The 23,824-nt window shown below is 38.3% G+C and overlaps 1 protein-coding gene across 7 annotated transcripts in view; it reads left to right on the top strand.

Annotated features, from left to right (window-relative positions):
• The window catches only part of NAV2 (neuron navigator 2), a 410,112-nt gene that overhangs the window by 352,147 nt on the left and 34,141 nt on the right, over window positions 1-23,824 (top strand). For 6 of the 7 annotated variants that reach the window (XM_033006875.2, XM_033006874.2, XM_033006873.2 and 3 more), the window contains 8 exons: window positions 3,123-3,261; window positions 8,432-8,723; window positions 9,648-10,350; window positions 14,128-14,595; window positions 15,630-15,695; window positions 16,932-16,976; window positions 19,162-19,322; window positions 21,371-21,559. In XM_033006875.2, coding sequence (XP_032862766.2) covers window positions 3,123-3,261; window positions 8,432-8,723; window positions 9,648-10,350; window positions 14,128-14,595; window positions 15,630-15,695; window positions 16,932-16,976; window positions 19,162-19,322; window positions 21,371-21,559 — 2,063 coding nt within the window. The remainder of the gene's footprint in view (window positions 1-3,122; window positions 3,262-8,431; window positions 8,724-9,647; window positions 10,351-14,127; window positions 14,596-15,629; window positions 15,696-16,931; window positions 16,977-19,161; window positions 19,323-21,370; window positions 21,560-23,824) is intronic. The other variant, XM_033006872.2, reaches the window with a different exon arrangement.

Below are 23,824 nucleotides of genomic sequence, written 5' to 3'. Positions count from 1 at the left end.
ACTTGAAAATACCAAGTTTGAGCTGTTCATAGTTTCCATCAGAACATAAAAGACTTAAAGCTCAGGATATACGTAAGGGGAAGCCACAACCATCAATGTATTCAGGTGCACGTTTCTACCTTTGTCCTCAGGCACATGTGCCAATTCAGAAGGGCACTCAGATATTTCCATAATGCCTTAGATTGCCCAGCTGAAGTCAACAAGACTGGTTGATGCCAGTCAAACTACTGATGATTAACATTAGACACATTCTTTAGATACTGATGAACTGGGCCTGTGATAGTTTAAGAATGGTGAATGGCTGGAAATGTAATGTTTCTGTACATGGAAGATGGAGCTATGAGTCACACAAAAGAACGTTACTGTAATTGGGGCAGGGGGGCATTGCCATGTCTTGCTAAGAAAAAAATTAAGCTGTTAAACATGAAAAACATAGGCATTACTGATATTACTATTACTAGGATTTTATTATAGGTTCAGAAATAGAGAAGATGATGTAAGTTGCTACACAAAACTTTGGAAAATGAGTTGCATATTCTTTTACGCAGTTATTTTAATAACTATTTAGTAACTTTACCTACAGACTTATAAAATCTAGGAATTGTAATTGCTTTATGTTATAGGTTTTTAAATACAAGCAAATATCAGTTATGGGGCCTGTTTTTAAAAACTGAAAATTAGAAGTAATGTAGCTTTCAATATTTTGTGTTATAATATTTAATTGCCTACTCTTTTTTAAAAAAAGGTGCTTCAAAAAAGTCTTTCAGTTCTTTTCCAAGGTTTCAATTTTTCCATACTAGGCACTGGGGGGCGGGAAATATTATTTATATTTTTTTTTCCCCCACCTTTATATTTCATGGATTTCTGTGTATGGTCATCACATCTTTCATTCAGTTATGTTGAGGAAGATTTTGGAAAATAGCAAATAAAACTGTTGTGTCGAATCTGGCTGGCTGGCTTTGTCAGATTCAGTGGGTCTCACATTGTGCATGGAGTTTTATTTTAACATGTACTTCTGTTTTGCATGGCAGTGGATTCCTCTTTAAAAATATCCAGGTGAAGGCAAATCTAGAAAAAAAAAATAAAATGTATGTCTTTTCTTTAAATTGTAGCATTATCAACACTGTAGACTACAGTGTTTCTTTCTTATCAGGAGCACTGGAGTGTCTGTGGATTTATCAAATAGCGTTTGGAAAATCTTCCTGCAAGCCCTGGCCTTGCCTGTAGCTGGGACAGTCATTGAAGTCAAGCAGAACTGGCAGGAGTGTGTTTTTACAAGTTGGAGGACACCAGATGAAGGATCACCTCAAGGCTCCATGAAAGGGAGCCTGCAGCAGGGGTCAGCGCTTCGTCTTGGTGTCTGTCCCTGCCCATCCCTGTCCATCCCTGTCCTCTGCCAGCAGAGCAGCCTGGCTGAGTTCTCCCAAATTTCCTGAAGGCAAAATCAATCCGGCTTGCTGAAACTGTTGATCTGAGCTTCCCAGCTGGCCTTGTCTGCAGTGATACGGGGAGAACTGGCACAAATGACTGCTGGCAGATTGATGAGGATGGTAACAGGGAACAAAGCGGTAGCGAAGAGCAGCTGGGAGCAATAACCCTTTCTGCAGGCACACAGAGGAGCATGTCCCTGTGGCCACTGCTGTTCATGCGGTTCAGCAAATTGTGCTGCTGGTTAAGCTGTACTCAATTCCCTGAAAGGCCTTATGTAGATGTCGGTGAACAAAATACTCCCAAGTAAGCAAAAAGCAATTAAAAATTATTAAAGCATCATTAAAACCCATACGGGTAGCTGTTTTGTAGCACTAAATGAGAAAAGTGAAATGTTTTTCATTTCAAAGTTGCCAAAGATTATATGGTAAGGCTATATAGTAAATCAGTGGTGAAGCTATGAATAAAATTCAAGAAACCAGACATAGATTGTCTGCCTTTACATAGTTCAATTACACAGCATGCAGTTCAATTTTAAATGCATATATTAAATGTCTAGTATATCAGTTCATGAATGGCTTTCACTCTATGGTCAGAAAACTCACTGCAATCTTTGTTAAAAGTTTGTAAAACAAACAGAAATGCAGTAAGGGAGGCTGGAGCTCCCAAAATCTGAGGCTGTGGTGATGAATAGCTAGAGAACTGCCAGGAGATGAGCTCTTACCTCTAGCTTTCACGGATCATCTCTGAAATATGTATTTATGTATTTCCAGCAGTAGTTATCCATCAGTGGACTGAAATGTCTTCACAGGACAGTGTTTCAATCCCAGCTTTATTGTTCTTGGGTATGGAGCAGTCATAAGCCAATTTATAAATCTCTTCCTTAAGCAGCTTATTTTTACAGGCATTTTAGGAGTGGAGCATCTAGCTTGTCTTTCAGATCATTATGATTCTGTCTCTTCTGTCACTCAAATCGCTGCAGGTACGGACATTTTTTTGCTGGTGCTTTCTGTGTCTTAAATTTCTAGTTAAGTGTTTCTCATCTACTAGAAAGTGTTGTGAAACTATCACATGCTGGAAGAAGGTAGTCCTGAATAGTAAGTTGCCAATAGATCTCCTTGAAAAGGATGTGTGGTACAGCTCAGGAAGGATATGTACCATCTGAACAACCAAACTTTCACTTACTAAAAACTTCTGAGACCAGTGGTGCTGTCGACAGTAGATCCAGGTTGTCACACAGGTCTTTGTAACAACCAGGTACAAAAGATTGCTTCAGGATTAATTTTTTTCCTTGCATTTAAGTTCCATCTCTTCATTATGGCTTAGCAAGTCAGAGCTCTGCCTCCCTGGAGATGCTTTGTTACCTCCGCTTTCCCCTGCTCTGGGACTGCAGGCATAAGTTTTGAGGGTCACTTTGTATATTCATACAAACTTTCAGATGAGTCAGGAAGAGTTGCATAATTGGTGCTATTGGCTTAATGATAGTATATATCAGGCTTTGTGGCAACTGTATGGTCAATGAGCTGTATGAATTTAAACTTGAAGTGCAAAGAAGGGAGGTTAGGCAAATGAGCAGATTGTTTTCATTTGGCAACAGCAAGTAGAATAAGCCTTGTAGAGATAATACTTTTCCTTTTGAATGATGTTTTGTCTTTTGACCCTTGTTTTCTACCTTTGCTGTGCTTTTTCTCCAGCTGGGATGACAGCAGCTCTGTCAGCAGTGGGATCAGTGACACCATAGATAATCTCAGTACGGATGACATTAACACTAGCTCCTCTATCAGCTCCTATGCCAACACACCTGCCTCCTCCCGCAAAAACTTAGATGCACAGGTAAGGTTTCTGGTTTAGACAAATAACATTGATACTTACTGTTTTATCTGTGCAGTAGGTATAATTGTTTTAAGTTGGATGGACTTGAACACACAGGCAGCCTTCACTACAGACGGTATCACTGAAAAGGCAATGTCAAGTAATATTAACCACCTTATCATATGTGTCATTTATGAATATTTCCTCTGTGTGTGGAATCCATGGCATCTCTGCTGTGGTGGTGTGGCAACAAATGGCTTCTCCCTTCCTGGCAGCACTGCTGTACAGAAAACGTGCATCAGTAGATGGGATATTTGTCTTTTTTTAGCTCTAGAAAAGGTATTATGTTTTTTCTTAAAGAATAGAATTTAATTAAGTCAACATGAAAGTTTAAAGATTGTTTACACTTTCATCGGAAATGTAAGCATGCTAGGCAAATGAAATAGATTATTTTAAACTTCTGGGGCTGCATGTTACTGCAGGCTTTTTATTTTTGTCAGCATTTCATAAGAGTATAAATTTTACATCCATCGGCAGCATACACATACATTTTGTGGCCAGAACCACACATCCAAGGAAGGTAAACCAAGTGAAGGTATCCAACAGATCTTCATCCATCAGTTAGGCTGCATAGTGCAGAGATTTGCGGTAATATAAACTGCTCTTTTCCTCAGTTGTATAGAATTTTGTTCGGAAAAGTACAGGACTAAGCAGTCCAGCTTTGTTCTTTATACACCCACCTGCTTGAGGGACTCGGGTGTTGCGTGTCAGAGCAGCCTGGATGCAGTGACTTGGCGTTGCAGCAGGTAGAGGAGAGGGATGTAGGTATAACCTTCTCCTCTGTTCCTTTCCTCTTTTATTCTTCTCCAGTCCTTTTCATGACTGGACCCTAAATCTGTTTTTAATATCAGTTTTAATGTAGACCTGTGGTTGCTCTTAAGTGTTATTCTGCCTGCAGGACTGTGGTGCAAGCATATATTAGCCTTTGTTCCCTTGCCACGAAGTTCGTATTTGAGCCTACATTAAAGATTTCCAGTTAGCCTCTGGTTGTGTATCAGCGATTGCATGTGTGCTCGAAACTGCTAATACAAGTCCTGTGCAAGTTGAGAGGAGTTACAATCTATCAAGCTTGTTTTTCAGTATGTAACAGAGAGAGTAACATAGACAACAAGAAGTATTTTTTGACAATTGTTACTGTCTCAACATTGTAATACTGTTTGAAAAAAAAAAAAAAAAGGAGAAAAAGGGAGACGTGACTAAACATTAACCCAGGGAAAAAAAAATAGAAACTCCTTTGACTTCTATCTTTTGATGGATCAGATTCTTGGAAACACCTCTGAGAGATCAAAATCTGTGTTGACAAACTCCTCTTCCTCCTCCACATCTATTACAGCATCCAAGAGTGTGCAGACATACACCAAAGAAAAGCAGCTGAAGCTTGTACAGACAGTAGAGCATAGTCATTAGAAGAGGAAGCTGGGAGCCAAGATGTATAAGTTGTGTTTGCAGTTTTTCGATGTGTGTCTGTGATCTGCTTCTCTCCTCTGTTTTCATGGCTACCTGTTTATTCTAGGTGCTACTATTATCTGCAAATTATTGTCCATAAAATACTTAGTTTTCATTTGAACAGTATATCCTAATCATGTCAACCAGGGGAATGAAAATAGCTTGGAGTGATGAAACCATGCGTAGCTTGCAGGGTTGATGTTTTGCTGCTCAAACTACTCCTCAGAGCTCATGACACGGTGAATGCTGCATATATGACTTTTCTGTCCCACCTGGAGTGCTGTATGATGGTCTGCACCCAGGTTTGCATTTCCCTGGGAGGTGAGCCACAAAGGACTGGCAGACATCTGCAGAGGGATGTGGACTTTTCTCCTAAATAGTAGGCACTTAACTTTGAAGCTGCTGTGATTCTGCCACATCTTTTTGAGATGGTACAGAAGTTGGATTTCAGGTAAAGAGGGAGTTTTAAGGCAATACATGTACAGCTGGGAGTCCAGACAAATAATACAGCAACATCAAAGGGCAAGAGACCTAACACGTCAGTGTCTGCTGATAAAATCAGTAACTTACGCAGAAACATCACTAGAAAAGAAGAAGCAGTAGGAAAAAAGTCTCTGGTAAGATTTTCAGAGCTACTGAGTACACCATACTCCAGAATCTGTAGTTTCTTCATCTCTAAGAAGCAGGACTTAAATATGGTAGTACTTCCAGCTTCATAGAGATTCATAGCTGTAGTCCCTTTTTGTAACAGTGCTATGAAGATGTTCACAAGTTGGTTCTGAACAAGCTACTGATTGGAACCAGAATTTGCCTTACGATGTTTCCATGTCTTGCTTTTGGTTATGCCAAGTACCAAACCACTTAATGTAGCTGTACGACTTTTGGGGCCCTGATATTTTTCCCTTACATTGCACAGACTTAGAGAACTTACCTTTTACACAACCCTGCATATACTATGCCTTTAAAGTCACATCATACACATATTTTAAGTAGAAATGAAGACCTGGTGTGCATTTGAAAATAACTTATTTAACTGAAATAAGATAGAAGAGAAGAAGAGATCAAGTAATAAACTTGCTCATGCAATGCTAATAAGATCAGAAGACGGAAAGGAAACAATTCCTTTAAATAGGAAACGGCAGCATCTTTAAGCTGTTGAATCAAAGCAACTTAGTTTCGTTGGAGCAAAGATGGGTTTAGTCTGTTCACAGCTTCACAAATAAATTTACAAAACAGTAGAAATACGTTGAGAAATCATAGGGGTTACCGCTGCTCCCAGCTCAGTCAGATGGCAGGTTTTGCTCCCAGCTCATGCTCACGATGGCTTGCCATGACCTCCAGCAAACCATATTTCCACTTTCACCCACTCCAGGCCTTTCAGGCAGATGGAGTTTCAGCTGCAATCCCCAAACCAGGTTTCACTGTGTTTTGGTTTTGATTCCTTAGTCATGTTTCTGTGCTGTTTTCAGTGTTTACCATTAAACAGAAACTTCTCTGGCTAGAGGGCTTCAAGGGTAAACGTGCAGCATTTCAAAGGCTATGGAAAAACATAGAAGAGAGCAAAGATAGAGGACTTCTTGTAATGCTGCTCTTTCTGATGAGATTTTACTATTTTTACAGGTGGAGAGGAGGGAAAAAAAAAAGGTACAGGAATATTTCGTAGGCAACCAAAACTACAATAAGCCATTTACTCGCAAGTAGATGTATTTCTTGCTCTTGAACACCAAGAGTGTAAATATACAATTCCAGACAAAGTGCTTGAAGCAAGGTATTAATGAGAGCACATGAGGGATGATGCTGAGGTGGTTTTGTTGGTCAATTATTTGTTACTTCTTGCCTGTGCTCTCTTCCAAGATCTGTAAACGTAGGAGATGTTTGCATGAAATGAAGATTTTAGAGAAACATGGGACATAGAAACAGTCACACTGTGATTTTATTCCACACCCACAATGGTCATAAATGGAAAGGTAACCATCCCCCAAACTTGCAGCCATACAAAAAGAAGGAAATTAGAACTCAGTATTTCATTCAAGCCTATGCCGAGTTGCTCTCTTTGAATGGAGAGACAGGGAAACAACATTTGCATAGCACAAGGAAAGTACAAGAAAATAATATCTAAATCCATAATTCAGTGAATGTTTGTTAGTCTAATGACTCATTATGCAGACAAATAGGCTCTAACTATTTCACGTGACTGAAGACAGACCACTGTGATGTGTGGTGTCAGCTTTCACATACCGACTGCTTAGACTAGTTTTTCAAGCTTTAAAAAAAAAAAAAGTCATTACAGTAAAAACCAGAGGAAATTAAACCACAACTTCCCTAGATTCTTTAATATTAATGGTATGATCTGTTAGAAAAAGTCATAAACTTGAAACATACTTCAGGAACTTAAAAATAAGATGTAGCATTTTGCTGAAAGCATGGTAAATGATCATCCACCTTCCTTGTGCTGTGCTTTTCTGATTATCCAAAGGGAGTAAAAGGTTGTGGGCTTTATAATGCTTCGGTGTATTTAAAATAATTTACTTTTAAGTGATATTACCATTTGGCTACTGCACATACATCTTTTGGTGAGGCTGCAGGGAAGAGATGGTACTCAACACCTTAATAAATTCACCAACTCTTACTTGGGAGCTTCATGATCAAGTGTTGAATTGTCAGTCTCTTTCATGGTACTGTGATGGCTGGAGAACACTTCAACTATGAATTTTTTATCCAGATCAGGGTCAAATGTGTGGATATTTGTCTTTTGTACGTGATCACGAAATAGTTGGTTGTGGTGTTATAAAATTTGCCCAAATTAATCAACAGCATTTGATAGGGGAAGTAGAATTCTGCAAGAGTAATCATTAGTAATACAAAATGCTAATGTATGGGGAATATAGTTTATATATAGGGTAATAGATTTATTTTAAGCATTTTTGAGAATTTGGCAAAGGCTTGCTAATGAGAAAATTCTATGTTTGATGTTAAGCTTTACAAAATTCTCCATAAAAGACTGGTAGCACAGTCAGTCTGAGCAAAGAATAGGGAAAAAAAAACAGTTTATGAGAATTGAAAATAAATAAAAACTAAGGTAATTTATGTATTTAAGTCAGTCTTGAGTGTTGTTAGAAAGTTGTTGGGGATTCATTTTTCTTCAGTTCTTGGGTGTCCTTCTACTATGTTAGATTAAAATGTACAGCATTCCACACCTTAAAATCTCTTCAAAAAGCTGCCTCTTCATGCTCTGGAGATCAGATTGCCAGACAAGAGATAGGAAAGCAGCAAGAACAAAGGAAAGCTGGCTGCACAGGTTTGAAACGTTTTTTTGGCATTGCAGTAAAAGGGTTTGTCAGAAATTTGAGATGGAGGATTATAAATGTCATGAAGCTGAATATGTCCTTTATAAATCAAGTGGGTTTTTTTCATTGTGGTGATTTTGGTTTTTTGCTTGTTTAATTTCTTTATTCTAAGGGGCATGGCTGTTATGGGTTTTGTATTTTTTCTTCCCTAGTGTATTAAAAAGATATGTTGTTGGTGTTCATTTCTTGCTCTGACTTTTGTCGAAGGCATGTTGTGTTTGTTGGTACTTAGAGATGACTACTGAGTTGATTAAGCAGTTCGGTGGTTCTCATTTATGAAGCTTCTTAAATGAAAGGCTTGCTCTGAAGGTTGTATTGCAATTCCTTATCTGTCCTAGACTGATGCAGAAAAGCATTCCCAGGTTGAGCGGAATTCCTTATGGTCCGGTGATGAAGTCAAGAAATCAGATGGAGGATCTGATAGCGGTATAAAAATGGAGCCAGGACCTAAATGGAGGCGGAATCCTTCTGATGTGTCAGATGAATCTGATAAAAGCACTTCTGGAAGGAAGAACACTGTTATTTCACAGACGGGCTCCTGGCGACGGGGCATGTCGGCTCAGGTTGGCATTACCACACCAAGGACTAAACCTTCAACCACCTCAGGCACATTAAAGACACCTGGAACAGGTGAGAAAAGGTGTAAGATATAAACAAGCCCAAAAGTGTGTTCAGTATGAAAACAGTTTAAATACTTTCCCGAGGCAGAACCTGAACTTCAGGTAATCCTGTCTTTATTTTTAGGTATTGTTTTAACCTATACAGTACCTTGTATGTCCATGTTTCTATTTCTGTACATTTGGAAATGCATATTTAGGACTAGTACACCATGAAAGTTGTTTTCATGACAACTCTAGTCTTAAGCCAAGCTACTTTTGGGCACAGTAGTGCCATATGAAGAATAAATAATATAATTTCAGCTTTTGAAGTCATGGTTAACATTAAGAACATATAGTATGTGTGGTTGAAGAGATTTTTCTTTTTTTTTTTTCTCCCATACTAAACCAGCACGTTAATTTATACTAAACACTATTTAGTTCTGGATTTTCTTATAAATGTAGTAGTGATTTTAGCACTTCCATATGTGTGAATGAGAATTGATTGAATTTGCATAATCTAGTAATATAAATTAATACTTCCCCTCTTATTGGTTGTATACATAATTGTACATGAAAAAGTTAAGTTTGATACTTCTTTGAACAATGCCTTTTAGGAAAATTTTACTAATCACTTAACACTACTTCTCTCTAATGTTAAAAAAGGATCAATCTGTGGTAGCTACAGAGGGAAACATTTTTTTTCTTATCTGTCACTATTACATAAGACTGTTCTGCTTTTCATATTCTCGAGGGAAAACACACCACATACTTCCTCTGGCAAGTCTGCATGTATAACTCACCAGAGTGGCATGTAAGTTCAGTGCAGACTAGATCATAACTTTTAACCACACTCTGGTGGCTAACACGCTTTTGCTTTTCATGCTGCTTTGAGTTTCATCATTTGCTTGATGTTTCCAAGTCATTAAATATTAGAATTCTTTTTCTATTTTTGTAGGGAAAACTGATGACGCCAAGGTATCAGAAAAGGGTAGACTATCTCCTAAAGCTGGACATGTTAAACGTTCCCCATCAGATGCAGGACGCAGCAGTGGTGATGAATCCAAAAAGCTTCCCACAAGTAACTCTAGAACAACTGCTGCTAATGCTAATACATTTGGATTTAAGAAACAGAGCGGGTCAGCTGTAGGCATGACTATAATCACTGCCAGTGGGGCAACTATCACCAGTAGATCGGCTACCCTGGGAAAAATCCCAAAGTCATCTGGACTCATGGGTAGGACCACTGGTCGGAAGACTAGTGTTGATGGCTCACAGAACCAGGATGATGGCTACTTAGCACTTAGTGCCCGAACTAATCTTCAGTATCGTAGTTTACCCCGGCCCAGTAAATCCAGTAGCAGAAGTGGAGCTGGGAATAGATCTAGCACAAGTAGCATAGACTCCAACATAAGCAGCAAGTCAGCTGGGCTGCCTGTCCCTAAAATGAGAGAGCCTGCCAAGGTAATCCTTGGAAACTCTCTGCCAGGATTAGTCAATCAGACTGATAAAGAGAAAGGGATTTCGTCTGACAACGAAAGCGTGGCCTCATGTAATTCTGTTAAAGTGAACCCTGCATCACAGACTGCTTCTAGCGGAGCTCAAAGTACCCACCAGCAAGGAGCCAAGTACCCCGATGTGGCCTCTCCCACTTTGCGCAGGTAGGCAATAAATTCATTGATTGTGCAATGATGTTAGTCGGAGCTGAATGATGAGGACTCTTCGAGCCAGGCCTGGCTGTGTTTCGTGGAGCACTTACTATTTAGTATCCTACATCAAGGTCTTTGTATTTACATTTACTTTCGCAGAAACAGGTTGGCTAGTGTTGTAAATACCCAGTACATCATGCGACAGCAGCAAAAATTTAACATTTGGGGAAAAAAAATTTCTGGCAGAAAGTTTGGCAATTGTGATACGAGTCACTTTGTTACAAAAGTCATACCTGAAGGATCACAGGAATAAGAGTTCTGTTACCTGAATGTTACTGAAGAGTTCTTGTGCCAATGTATATGTACCAAACCTGGAAATACTCCAATGGTGGATCAAGTTATAAATTGACAACAGGAGAGTTATTTCAGATTTTCATGATGACAACAGCATAATTTGACTCACCATACTTAGATTCACATGCCTAACCCAAACCAGACTTTCAGTTGCGTGGATTAGGCCACTGTGTTGTGAGACTCAAGATCAGGTTATTACTGACAAAGCTGGGTTGAATTTTCTTATTTTAATAATACTTTTTTAAACAAAAATCCTACCTGTCTTCTGTTTCTCCACGACTACCCCCCACATATTTTAACATTAACACTGAGTTGGTCAGGAATTAATTTGTCAATGCAGTGTGCATCAAAGCCTTGATACTGGTGAAAGGTTCCGTTAATATTATTTTTCAATTTAATTTGACGTTGAGTAGCTTGTCTGTTTCAAGTTGCAGTGTTTTGCATTCCATTTTGTCTTGACGCCCATAATACCCATACAGTTATGCTACATCATCCTGCTTCCAGTGATGTGAGAAAGCCACATTCCATCTGAAGCACCAGTGCAAGCATAATGGCTGTGATGGCAGCTTAGGCTAACGCTATAAAGAGTTGTAAACTGTTTTTTTTTAGATGGCTGGTTTTATTTGAAGAGCCTATGTGAGGATAATTCAAGATACTTCCTTTATTTTGTTCCTGGTTATCATTAGATAAACCATGTCCTCTAGACCATTTAATTTTCATCAATGTCTGCTTTAAAATAAAAACTCCAATAGACCTTTCATTCTATAGTATACCCCATGAGAAATGCAGATTTTCAGTATTGCAAGCTTTAGGCACATTCATCTTGAAATTCGATTGGAATTTTTTTTTTATTACTAGAAAGCCACATTGATAGCTATATAAGTGAAATACTACATTAGAAATACATGAAACTTCAAAGAGAATACACTGAAGCTCAGTTTAACTGTTCCTTCATTTGATTTACAATTTCATTCTTGAATTTTAACCAGACTGTCTAAATCGTCATCTATTGAAATGCTTCAGAGTTGAAGTCAGCCTCATTTGCTTATTACTGACCTCTAGAATGACAATAAAGAAGATTTTGAGCTTAATTTTCATAGTCAGTTGAAATGAGTTGCACATGGTTTTTGCATATTTCCTCTTGTCCCTCTAATTTTTTAATATTATACAATAAATTAGAGTTCATCCCTTCATAGTTATATAGATATCAATGTAAATCTGTGAATATACGTTACTTCTATGCTGTTATGAACAGTGAAATTGTGTAATTCTGCTATGAGGGCCATCCCTTTCTCTGTTCTCTAAGTATTCCCTTTGACTCCAGTATTACATATCGGGCATGTCCCTTAAGTGAAATAATTGTTTATCTTGATATATTTTTTAATTAAATGGGGCCTTCCTGCTTTGCAGTATATAATACACTGCTTTTCTGTTGATGGGAGAAATGCATGACCCGAGAGCCAGCTCAGTTATGTCAGTCTCTTGTCAGTAATAGTAGATAGGACCAAATGGATGTCCTTGCTTGTTGGGGATGTCCTTCTAGAGCTAATCTCTGTATTGATGTGACTGTCTTGCTGGGTTGTATTTTCTCTGAACTGAAAGGAACAGCCTCCAGACCACATTCTCTTCTGAAGGCATTTGTTACAACGTTGTGGTTTGACCAGACCCTGCCTTTAGCAGCATGTTTCTGTTTGTGCCACTGTGCAGCATCCTTTCAGTTGTATTAGAGGTGCTGTGAAACAGTTTGGAGATGACTGCATAGCTTAAAAACAGCTCATAAAACTGTTGTGTGAATGGTTGGGGGTTTTTTAAGCTCTAGGATCTTGTCTCTAAGAGTACAGTTCCCCCAGCACAACTGAAGAAGAGGTGGTGTGCAATGGCATAGGAGCAGGAATACCCCAAATTGGTACTGCTGCTGAAGGCCATGTATCGTTGCAGTATGGTTTGGCATTTTTCTTCATATTTGCTTTAATAACATTAACTCTAAATAGAACCTAGACTCTAAGTATCTCTGACTCCTTGTAGAAATTAGTTTTATCATTCAGACTGACTTGTCTAAGTCAATGTCTCATAATCGGTGAGGTGTGGTGTCCAAGTGCACCAAGTGTGCCAGGTCTGTGCTGGTTTGTGAATGTCTGTCTACATCGGGTGCTGAGAGGATCATGGCACAGAGCAATGCTGGATTAGGAGGTATCTGGAGATGGGCATCTTAGCCTGATCCAGCAGTGTTGTCCAGGTGCTTTGTGGAAAGTATGCCACAGCAGCCACCCAGTTGAGATGTGTTCCAGGCATCTTGTGCAGGTACACTGGAGCTGCAGGTAGCACCTGTGCAGTAAGTACAGTGCTTCTGGGCATCACTGGGCTTACTGCGTGTGTGCTGTAGGGTACCCATCTATCCTACACAGCCTGCGTTCTGGGAAGTGTTGGACAAAGTGACTTAGTGTGCATGTGTTGTACAGACAACCGGGGCATACTCAAAAGCAGAGAGTTCTGCTCAGTGCCTATCCCCCATAAGTCTTTAGGAGCTCTTGTGTAGAAGTTCTGTAGTCCTCTACACTGAGGACTACAGTCTGATAGGTACCCAGTTGGAAAGATTTCATCTTCAATACTCCATACTGTTGATAATAAAAAAGCAAATCTGCATAGGTATGTGTGAGGAACACTAAGTTTCCAAAGGCAATACAGGATCTAAGTGGCAGAAACAGAAGCAACATTCTGGGGTGGATATTTGAAGCTAGAGTTGAAAGATATGCTTCCTTCATAATTTTGAGGATCAGTTTTAGAATGATTGATGATCTAGTCGTGAGCATGTCTACTTACAAGACACTTCTGCACTTCTGAGAATTTTCCCATTGTTTGTTAATGAGGGAACTGGGGGCTCTTCATTGGCAGTGCAGCTGTGTCATAGACAACAGTGATGCAACTGGAGATGCTGCAGTTGTCATCCTCCAGCCATGCTTTGATACCAGTAAATATTTTTCCTGTTACATCCCAGCAAGTGCTGCCTCTGTGCAGAGAATTTGGTGATTTGCACAGAATTTACCCGGACAGGAAGCTTTCAAGCTCAAAAATTCCATGCTTCAGATTAAGCAGTGCAGTGTTTCTCTGGTGTTCTCTTTTTCCTTAAGGAGCAGAAGACAATATGGCTGTATTTTAGTTCCGTGAAGCTGTGTTTTATCTTTGTGAAAGTAGTACTTGATGATTCAGAGAAGACACACCTAAGATGGGTTTGAAGCTATTGTAATTGTCTCTGGGCTTTATTGAAGGTAGAGTGAACACAAGGAGATTCATAAATTTGTAGTTGCATATGTCCAATCTAGGATCATTTAATTAATGTTGGTTTTCTGAAGCTAAAAAGATACATGGTTTAGATATAAAATATCCTTGCATTTAAAATTCCATTTTATGTATTTTGCGTGTTGTCTTTTTTTACAGACTTTTCGGTGGCAAGCCTAGTAAACAAGTTCCCATCACAACAGCTGAAAATATGAAAAATTCAGTAGTCATCTCCAATCCTCATGCTACTATGAACCAGCAGGGTAATCTTGATTCACCATCTGGCAGTGGTGTGCTGAGCAGTGGGGGCAGCAGTCCTCTGTATAGTAAAAACACAGATATGAACCAATCTCCACTAGCTTCTAGTCCCAGTTCAGCACATTCAGCTCCATCCAACAGCTTAACGTGGGGTACCAACGCAAGTAGCTCTTCTGCTGTTAGCAAGGATGGCATTGGATATCAGTCTGTCAGCAGCCTTCACACCAGCTGTGAATCCATTGATATCTCTCTGAGCAGTGGAGGCGGGCTGAGCCATAACTCCTCCACTGGCTTGATTCCAGCCTCTAAAGATGATTCTCTGACTCCCTTTGTCCGAACCAACAGTGTTAAGACTACATTGTCTGAAAGGTTAGTAGCTTTTTTTCTCATTTCCATTAAGCTTTTATGCGCCTTAAATGTGAATGAAGGCTTGGCAGCAGTAGTCAATACTGCAGATGCAAATCAAACTGTGCTTCTTACAAGATAATACTGAATGGTATTACTAGAACATACAAAGAAGCCATTCCAGGCAAGGAGCCTAGTTCAGAGCAAGAGGATGGGTTCAGGTGAGGTTTTCAATTTTCTGTGGTAGCCAATGTGGCAATTTGTCTTTGCTACTACCCAATATTTGAATTTTGCATCATATACTATCCTTCCAAAGTTAATGTGATATTGATATTCAAAAACCTCCAGGATTGTTACCATTTTGATTTGAGAAGCCAACTGTTTCTTGTTATAGTCCTTGTCTGTAACATTTGACAAGCTTTTAAGCTGGAGGTCATGCTGAAAAGAGAAGTCCCTGTTTCCCTAGTCACTTGATCCCTTCTCAGCCTCTCCCTGCTGCCCTGCCCCATCTCCAGCTGCTCCCTACAGTGTTTCGGTTACAGGCATTCGTGTGAATGCTTCATGAACCCAACTGGGAGATGGATACAACTGAAAAATGATCACCTGAATTGTATTTCAAACTGATCAGTTCCCCAGCTCCTTACATGATGAGATTCATCGGTATCTGTGTGGACACAGTGTAGGAGCTGGGAACAGACTGAGCAGGGAGGAGGGAATGGGACTGCTTTTTCAGCATCAGAGCTGTATTAACAGCACATTGAGCTAACATCAGCATAAATCAGACAATGACTTGCTGTGCATGCTCTCTTAGTGAGCTTTTGTAGAAGGCAGTAATACCCCTGCAAGCATTGGAAATCAGCTATATCCTGATGTGTAATTGTGTAGTCAGGTAGCAAAACTTCTGTAGTTGCATCTCAATGGAGAAAATTACTGAATACAATGTTCTGACAGTTTGGGTTTCTATTTGTGTTTTATTATAACTCTCCTTTCTGTTCTCTCCTCGTTTCATTCTAATATTCCTTCTCTTGTTTTCTGTCTTGTTGGACTGATTTTTCTAGCCCTCTTTCTTCCCCTGCTGCTAGCCCCAAATTCTGCCGAAATACTTTGCCCAGGAGGCAGGACAGGTAATGCTGTCTCAGGACAGGAGTACGCACAAGGCTGTAGGTTTTGTTGCCCATCTCAGTGAAGCAAATTGTTTTGTGACAGACTGTGCTCAGTTGAGTCCTCAGCTGTGTTCATTGTTCAGGTGTGAACTGACACAAAGACATGCCAGTGAGAGTCTCCTCAAACACCCCATCTATCTACCTAAATCAATCTGGAGAATGGCATACGGCAGAGTTGGCATGGTTCTGGTGTTGCGCTTGTTACTGGGAACATCTTTTGGTATTTTTTTTCCCCCTCATTTCTTTGCCAAAGGCAATTTGAAAATCCTTGCCATTTTTTTTTTCTACCAATCTAAACTCTCACTAGCATTTCAGCATTCCTCTGGCATGCTGCTTTTCCCACTGCGTTCCAGGCCTGTCCTTTTTGTTGTGAAGTCCCTGTGTCATTCAGTGTTATAAGTCTTTTATTGCAGTTTGGCTCATAAGTGTTTTGCAGGGACTTGGTTACATCCATCCTTGTAAAGACGAATGCTAAAGTTAGGAAAGGATGAGCTGATTTTGAACATCCTAGTTCACTTTTGCTCACTGTTGTAATTTTAATCACTCCTACGCTGTAATTTACCTATAAGGACTGTCACTAATTAATTTAAGCATGTGGATATTTTCTTTAAAAACAAATTAACAGACTCTGCTTCGTCACAAGTTCATCAGTTGTAAAAACATAAACTTAAATAATTGAATTTTGGATGACTAATAGATTCATTTTACTTCGTTAATAGAATTTAAGATAAGATTTGAACATTTAAATAGTCTGGGCTCAATACTTCTACTGCTATACATTGCAGCTGCGTAACAGTAATTAGCTGCATTCCCCAAATGGTGTCTGCTGAAAGAAGTGATGGGAAGGTGGTTTGGACTTGAAGATTCTCATCAGTTTTCACAAATAATCTGCCTCACGCCTGCTGAAAAGCTTATTTTTAAGCATCCATTTGACATTTAAAGAGCTGGTTTTGTTCATCGTGGGTAGGAGAAATAGCAAAATCACGTTGTGAACGGATGAGATTCATTGGCATGGTACCAGATGCATGTTTGTGCAAATCCACACCTGGGTAAGGAGGTTTTTGCATGTTTCTGTAGGAAGGCCCCAGCACCTTTTCCTCTGAAAAGGTGATGCAGATGTTTGTATGTCCTTCATCCTGATCTTATTCCTTCCCTTTTGTTCTTCTCTGAAGTTCTTTTCTTTTAACTTTTCTGCAGCGACCCACATCTTGATAGGAACACTTTGCCTAAGAAGGGACTCAGGTATTGGTGTTTCCACACGGTTTAACAGCTTTTGTTGTGGCTTTGGAGTTTGCTTTGTGTTTCTGTTGTGGCTGGTGGTGATGGTCGCATTTTGCAAGAGGTGGCAACAATATTGTCTCTTTCTTCCTTTCTTTCTTTCTTTAATCCTCAAAGAAGGCCATTGACCACTGTGCTTTTTTTTCATCCAGTGGCTTATCTGCTTGAGCAAGAACTGTGGCTTTTGCTGGCTGAATTGCTGAAAAGCATCTCATAAACCATGACTGGGCTTGACTTTAAAACAATGATTTTGCAGCTGCTATGGCTATTACATGGAATGACTTGAGATGATTTTCACCCCGGGAACCTTGGTGTTGATATACATAGAGAAAATATTTTCAATATCATGCCAAGCATTTTAGGATGAGATTGGATATATTCATTTTAAAAAAAATATTTGCTTCAGAATGCATAAATATATAGGGCTCTTTGAGATAACTTTTACTCTTCTAAAAAAGAGCAAAAAAATCCCCAAACAAACTTTTGTTAATTGTATTCTCATACATACTGTATATCTTTAAGGTCGTGATTTTTTATGATATCAAAAAGCTGCACCAAAAAAGATTTTTCCATTGATACAAGAAATTCTAGCAAGATAATCAACATTAGGTGTATTAATTAAATACTTTAAGTGTTACAGAATTTACAGAAGATACCTTAGACAGTGTAGAAAATTGCAGCTTCAGAATTACTTACTGCAGCTTCTAGGATCACTTGAGTTGATGACTTGAAATTGCAGCTGCAATTTGTTCTGTGCTATACACATTGTTCTTCACAGCAGCTTTGTCCCATGAAGCCGAGTCCTAAAAGCCTTTCTTAAAATGGCATTTTGTATAAAATGTTTCTGTGGTTCTCAAGTATGTCTCTTAATAAATAAAGACTCTCTTTTAAGATCGAAACATTTGACTGCTGAAGAGGTAGGTATTAATGCTCAAAAGAAAAAATCCATAGTGTGTTAAAGTAAAATGACTATTTAAAGTCCCTTTCTTAATAAACTGATATATATCAAAGTTTAAGAGATGCTGATAGTCAGGTACTGTTGCTTAAGTGTTGAGGCATAAGCAGAAGAATGAATGTATTTTTTGAAAGTAGTTTGAGTTTTTGCAATGTTAATTATTGTAGTGGTCACACTGATTTACAATAGTGTTAATAAGTGATATCTTACTGTAGTGTATTTAGTTAGAGGGAATCTGATTAATTAAATAGATAATATTGACTAATAATAGGTTCCAAGTGTTTAGTTTTTGGAAGGAAAGCAAGTAGCTCATAAATATTTCTCAAAAGGAGGTGGCATAGCATAAGACAGACACTGAAATCCATCAGCAGAGAAGTATTTTCGTGATGCTTTTTCTGTTGATACCTGTACCCTATCACATATTTCACATAACACCTGTGGTAACATACCTATTTTTCAGGCATATACAGAAGCAGATGTAAAACTTTGCTTAAGCTGAAGCCAGGGGGTGTTTTGTCGTTGATGTTGGCATAGACAATGTTTCTGCTATTTTCTTTGCCTTCAAAAAAGGCTAACCATAGTCTCCTTTATTATTATCTAATGCTATTAGTTTTGAACTAAATGGGATACACGTCCATAGGCCTTTATATTAATGTCTCTCGAATACGAATTATTGGGTCACAACTTCTTGAAAAATCTGATAATGGTTTTGTTGACTTGAATTTGGTTATAATATGTCAAAAAGCCAGCTAAACTTAGTGATGCACCAAAATATTAAAATAGTGATAGATTTTTGGTGTAATCTAAGGAATGTTTTTCCAAGTTATGGTTCTGTTTTTAAATCATACATATGTAATACTATATTTTATTCTAAAATGCTTCAGTGCACAACTTCCATTTCTAACTTTTTGTTCACTACTAGTTTGGTTACTACTGAAGCTGTAGGAAAGGAGTTTGTGGAGTTTTTTTCCCAGAGGTAGAATTAATTAGGAACAGCTTAGAACAGCTTTGAGCAGCTCCCTAATTGAGAATTGTATTGGGTTTATATCGTGTAATCCTTAAATTCCATATGAGGGTTCTTCCATCTTTCTTTCCCTCTCTTCCTCCCCAAGTTTTGTGACATTTCATGGTTGTTTTTTTTTTATATTTTAAATAAATGTCAAAGTTCATTTTGAAAAAACTGTGGTTTTGCAGGTATACTCCATCCTCCCAACTCCGTAATCAAGAAGATGCAAAAGAATGGCTACGATCCCATTCAGCAGGAGGACTTCAGGATACTGCTGGCAATTCTCCATTTTCATCTGGATCCAGCATAACATCACCCTCTGGAACTAGATTTAACTTCTCACAGCTTGGTGAATAATTATCTGCTTGAATAATCATAGCAATACATTGTGTGTCTTGAAAATAGGATATTACACCATATAATTTTCTTTCAGCAGCTCTGAGTCTCTCATTCATCAGGAAGCACTTTCATAGAAATGAGTGTGACTAATTAGCATTATTATCTCGTATGCCCAAAGGTGGCATACTTGCAGTAACTCTTTGAAAATACTTCTCTGGGAGTAATCAGATGCCTTAATATAAATTATGAGCTATTCAGTAGAGCTATTTGTTAATATCACACATTGCTGTATTTAAAGGACTTAAGATGTTGCCTAACTGTTTAGTAACATTGCTTTAAAATCCAAGCATATTACTTAATATATGTGCCAGTCTCATCAGTTTTTAAGGTATTTTGTCTTCGTATGTATTTTTCAGGAGGCTTGTTGGAAAATTGCATAAATCTCAATATGAAATAATATATAGAAGTCAGAAGAACTCTAAGTCAGGAAAATACTTCGTTCCTTCACTTAATTACATTGATAGAAGTAAACACATTATAAATGAAGGAAACAATAAAAGTTGATTGACAAGATCCATAAAGCATTGCAGATTTTAGTTGACCGTATCAGCAGTTGAAATAATTTGAAGTGCTAGTCGTACTTGTCTCTGGTGTGCTGATTAAATATTCCCAAATTGCCTCTGCAATTGGAAAGTACTATGTCAAACAGACATTATCTGTTTCTTTTTGACCTTCAGAAGCACTTCCATCTTTTCTAGAACAATAAAGAAATAATATGCAAAATAGTTAAGCCTATACTTGTGAACTCTTAGTGTTGTGTGAATTTGCAGCAGCTTACGTGGTCACTTATTTCTAGTGCATTTTTAGTTGCAACAGTGACGTTTTAGAGCTTTTCTTTAAGTGCACTGAAAAGAAACAGATTAAATAAACAGCTTTAAATAAACTGACACTGAACAGAATTTCAGCTGAATACAGACACAGTGTAATTACATTGCCAAGAGGTAACAAACTGTCATGAAAGTTCATGGAAGTACCTTAATGGTAAAAAAAAAAAAAAAGTAAGCGTAGTCTTAGACACAGAAATTAGTAAGTCTTTGTGGAGAATATTGAAGATTATTTACATTAATAAGCTTCAAAAGCTATTTGGCCATAAGCAATTAACCAATTCTTAAAAAAAGAGCTTGGAGATACTGGAGTCAAGAGAGGTCACTGTGTTGAATTTAATAGCAAATGTTGATATGGAAGTTGAGCACCTTTAAACTGAATTATTGTATCTTCTACAATAGTCTGTATCAGTTGATGGTGTATATAGCAACAGGCAATGACAGCACACCAAGAGGAACCTACCTGTTGAACAGCAATTTTGTTCTCTTTTTTGCACAGATCAACTAGTTGTTAGTAAATAGCAGGTATAGTTTTATCACAAAAGTTCTTTAGAAAAATGTGAAACTGGAGTAGACGTTTTGTACTCTAGACACTGGTTGAGAGACTATTGGGTTTTAAGGCAAAATTGATATTTCGTAAGGCTTAGGGCCTTATAGTAGAAAGAAACAAGTCTGAAAGAAAGAACTATTAGGAAACTAAATCTCTTAAAATATGTGACTTAAATACTTAGAAAAATATCATTTTTTTGAGAACTTGAAGTCTTTGAAGGAGATAGGTCATCAGGCCTCTTCCATATAGGCAAATACTAGCTTAAATTCCTTCAGGCATTTTAGTCGTTTTTGAGGAAGGGGACTGTGCCAACTTAAATGATGGTTAATTAGTTTGTGCCTACAAGGTGTTAGTGACTTGACTGAGCTTGTCTGTAGAAGCATAGACATATCACCCAGTGTTTAAAAATGACCTTATTTACTTGAGTTTGCTTATTTCACTAGCTTGATTTGTATACCTCTTATTTGAATTCATTGAATTTAGAAAAATAATGAAGTCTAGAGAGGATGACATAAAAAATTTGTGTCTTAAAGAAAAAAAAAAGTTTATTAGTTGTTTAACAAAAATTAGGTATTAAAATTTGTGGTCATGCAAATAAATTGGTGTTTATTCTTCACTTCATAGCAAGCCCAACCACCGCAGCCCAGATGAGCCTGTCAAATCCAACCATGCTACGGACCCACAGCCTTTCCAATGCGGATGGTCCTTATGACCCCTATAGCGATACGCGCTTCAGGAACAGCTCCATGTCCCTGGATGAGAAAAGCAGAACAATGAGCCGGTCTGGCTCTTTCCGTGATGGCTTTGAAGAAGGTCAGTGAAGTATGTGATGGTGCTGGAAATTATCAGAGATGGAATTCTCACATAAACCAAGTTTAAATTTGGTGCTTTTCAGTTCAGCATAGGGGTCATTTTGGAGCACAGTGTTCTCTCTGGGAGCACTCAGTGTTAAATAAAACTTTAGTCCTAGTTATTGTTGCTCTGATGAATATCATTCATGGATCCTTCTGGCTGGACTTTAAACATCTTCTAAGTGTTCTGCCTAGACCATCACTGTTCAATAAATTGTTTAAATACATCCTGTGCTTCATTTTTAGTAATCTCAAAATGACTCTAGTTCATGCTTAGATTTAGCATATTAAAGTGTTTCTTTGAATAGGACTATCCTCTTGAACCTGGGCCTCCACACTTCTTTTTGTAGTATAAATAATTTATATCAGCCAGACTTCTGTTTGTATCCCATTTAATTTTTCCAGTATTTAATTTGTATTCAAATGGTCTTTACTTTTTCTTTCTGCTGAATGTCCTGGGTTGATATCACACAGCTTCCACAGAAGGAAAGGACCTGAGTAGTTCTTCAAAACATCTAGGCTCCTCTTTTTAATTCCTTGTTGTCTTTTAAAATATGTAATCATACCTGATAAAAGAAGCCCATGTAAATATGAGAAGAAAAAGTCATTTACCTTAAAAATAAATATTTCGTTTGATTGTTACTGATCAAGTGACCTTATGTCTGTAGCAGGAGTAGCTATGAGCACGGGTTAAGACCCTCAACTGATGCACTTTGAGAAGTCAAGTGTGGGGTGAGCTCTGGGACTGGTCAGGAAGGTCATAGGAAGCTCTTTCAGCATTCGCTCTTTGAGTCTTAAATCTCCTTTCTGGCAAGGATGAGGAGCTTGGCTGGCTTTAAGTACTTTCTCGCTACGGGTCACACACACTTTTGCTGGCTTGCTTCCTCCACTACTGAAGACCTGCATTTATTCAGCAGTGTTGATACTGGTGCCCTGTTGTTGCTGCTCCCCTAGAACAAGTCATGTGTGGGGGCCACACGAGAGTGCTTGCAGGGGCCTTTAAGAGCTGCAGGGTGCCTTCCTGAAGATACCGGTTCTCCCATCAGTTTTCTGCCATTGGAAGAGGTAGAAAATGAGTACTGGATATGGCTCCGGAAAGATTCAGGAATAATTCCTTACTGAATTTTGCCAATGTTAACTCCATTACATCTAATTGTGTTTTAGAGGCCCATGGTTGAGGATCTTCATTAGGGCTTGAAAGCTATTAGAATAATGCTGTAGGGCTGAAAACTGTGTTGTTACAGGAATTAACCTTTGTTTGTGCTGTGCTCTCAGAAAGCTAGATGATCATGAGCAGTCAGAGATTGCTGGATAGTTAGTCAGTTGAATTCCATTCTGTGATGAACAGTCCTGTACTTACTAAAGCCTCCCCTGATATATAATCTATGAAGGAATTTAAATCACTACATCTGTGTTACACTTGGATTTATTGAAAGAGCTACTCCAGCAAAACTTACTCAGGCTTTATTGAAGACATCCTCAAAAAAATTGTAACCTTGGTCTTTTAAGTGTGCTTAAGATTCTAGCAAATCCATTTTGGCATGTTGGAGGTTAAGCTATCTCTTATAATTCAGAAATTCTTGTCCAGGAGAGAGCCTAGTTTGGAAGAATATTTGATAAGTATTATATGTTTCACAATGAACCATTTAAAAAAAAAAAAAAAAAAAAAGGGAAAAAGGGAAGAGTTAGGTGAAATGTTCTACAAAGTGCTTTTCATTCATTTAAAAAAAAGTAATAAAAATGAAGTCCAAGAAAACTCTACCAAGTTGTGGACTTGACAGCATCGGAAAAAGATCACTTTTGTATATGAGGAAGTAATTTGACCATACAGTGGACATAATGAAGATGTTCTTTTGTGATTTTCCAAAATTTTTGGCGCCTAGAAGGATAATAATATTTCACCAGATGGGGTGAATGTTTAGGTGCAGTCTCCGTATTTTTGTCTTCAGGTTAAAGGCCTTCTGTCACTTCTGGCCCTACAGAAGGCAGGGATAGCCTGCTTATTAGGTCCTGCTTATTTCTCAGGGAATCACAAGTTACAAGTGAGCAAGTGGTTCTGAATATGGCATATATGTTGACCTGTGCTTTCAAAACTGTGGATCTAATTCACTTTCACGTGGATCTAATTCACTTTCACAGAATGAGAGAATAGGATGAAAAATAGGAATACATCGTTCACCCTTACCTTGAGAGAATAGATCAAAAAGTATTATAGAAATTAAATTTG

This window comes from Tyto alba, unplaced genomic scaffold (assembly GCF_018691265.1).
Source record: "Tyto alba isolate M040663 unplaced genomic scaffold, T.alba_DEE_v4.0 Super-Scaffold_8, whole genome shotgun sequence".
In the NCBI taxonomy this organism is placed as follows: domain Eukaryota; kingdom Metazoa; phylum Chordata; class Aves; order Strigiformes; family Tytonidae; genus Tyto; species Tyto alba.
The sequence above is the reverse complement of the archived record's forward strand: the minus strand, read 5'-3'. Positions and strand labels throughout refer to the sequence as shown.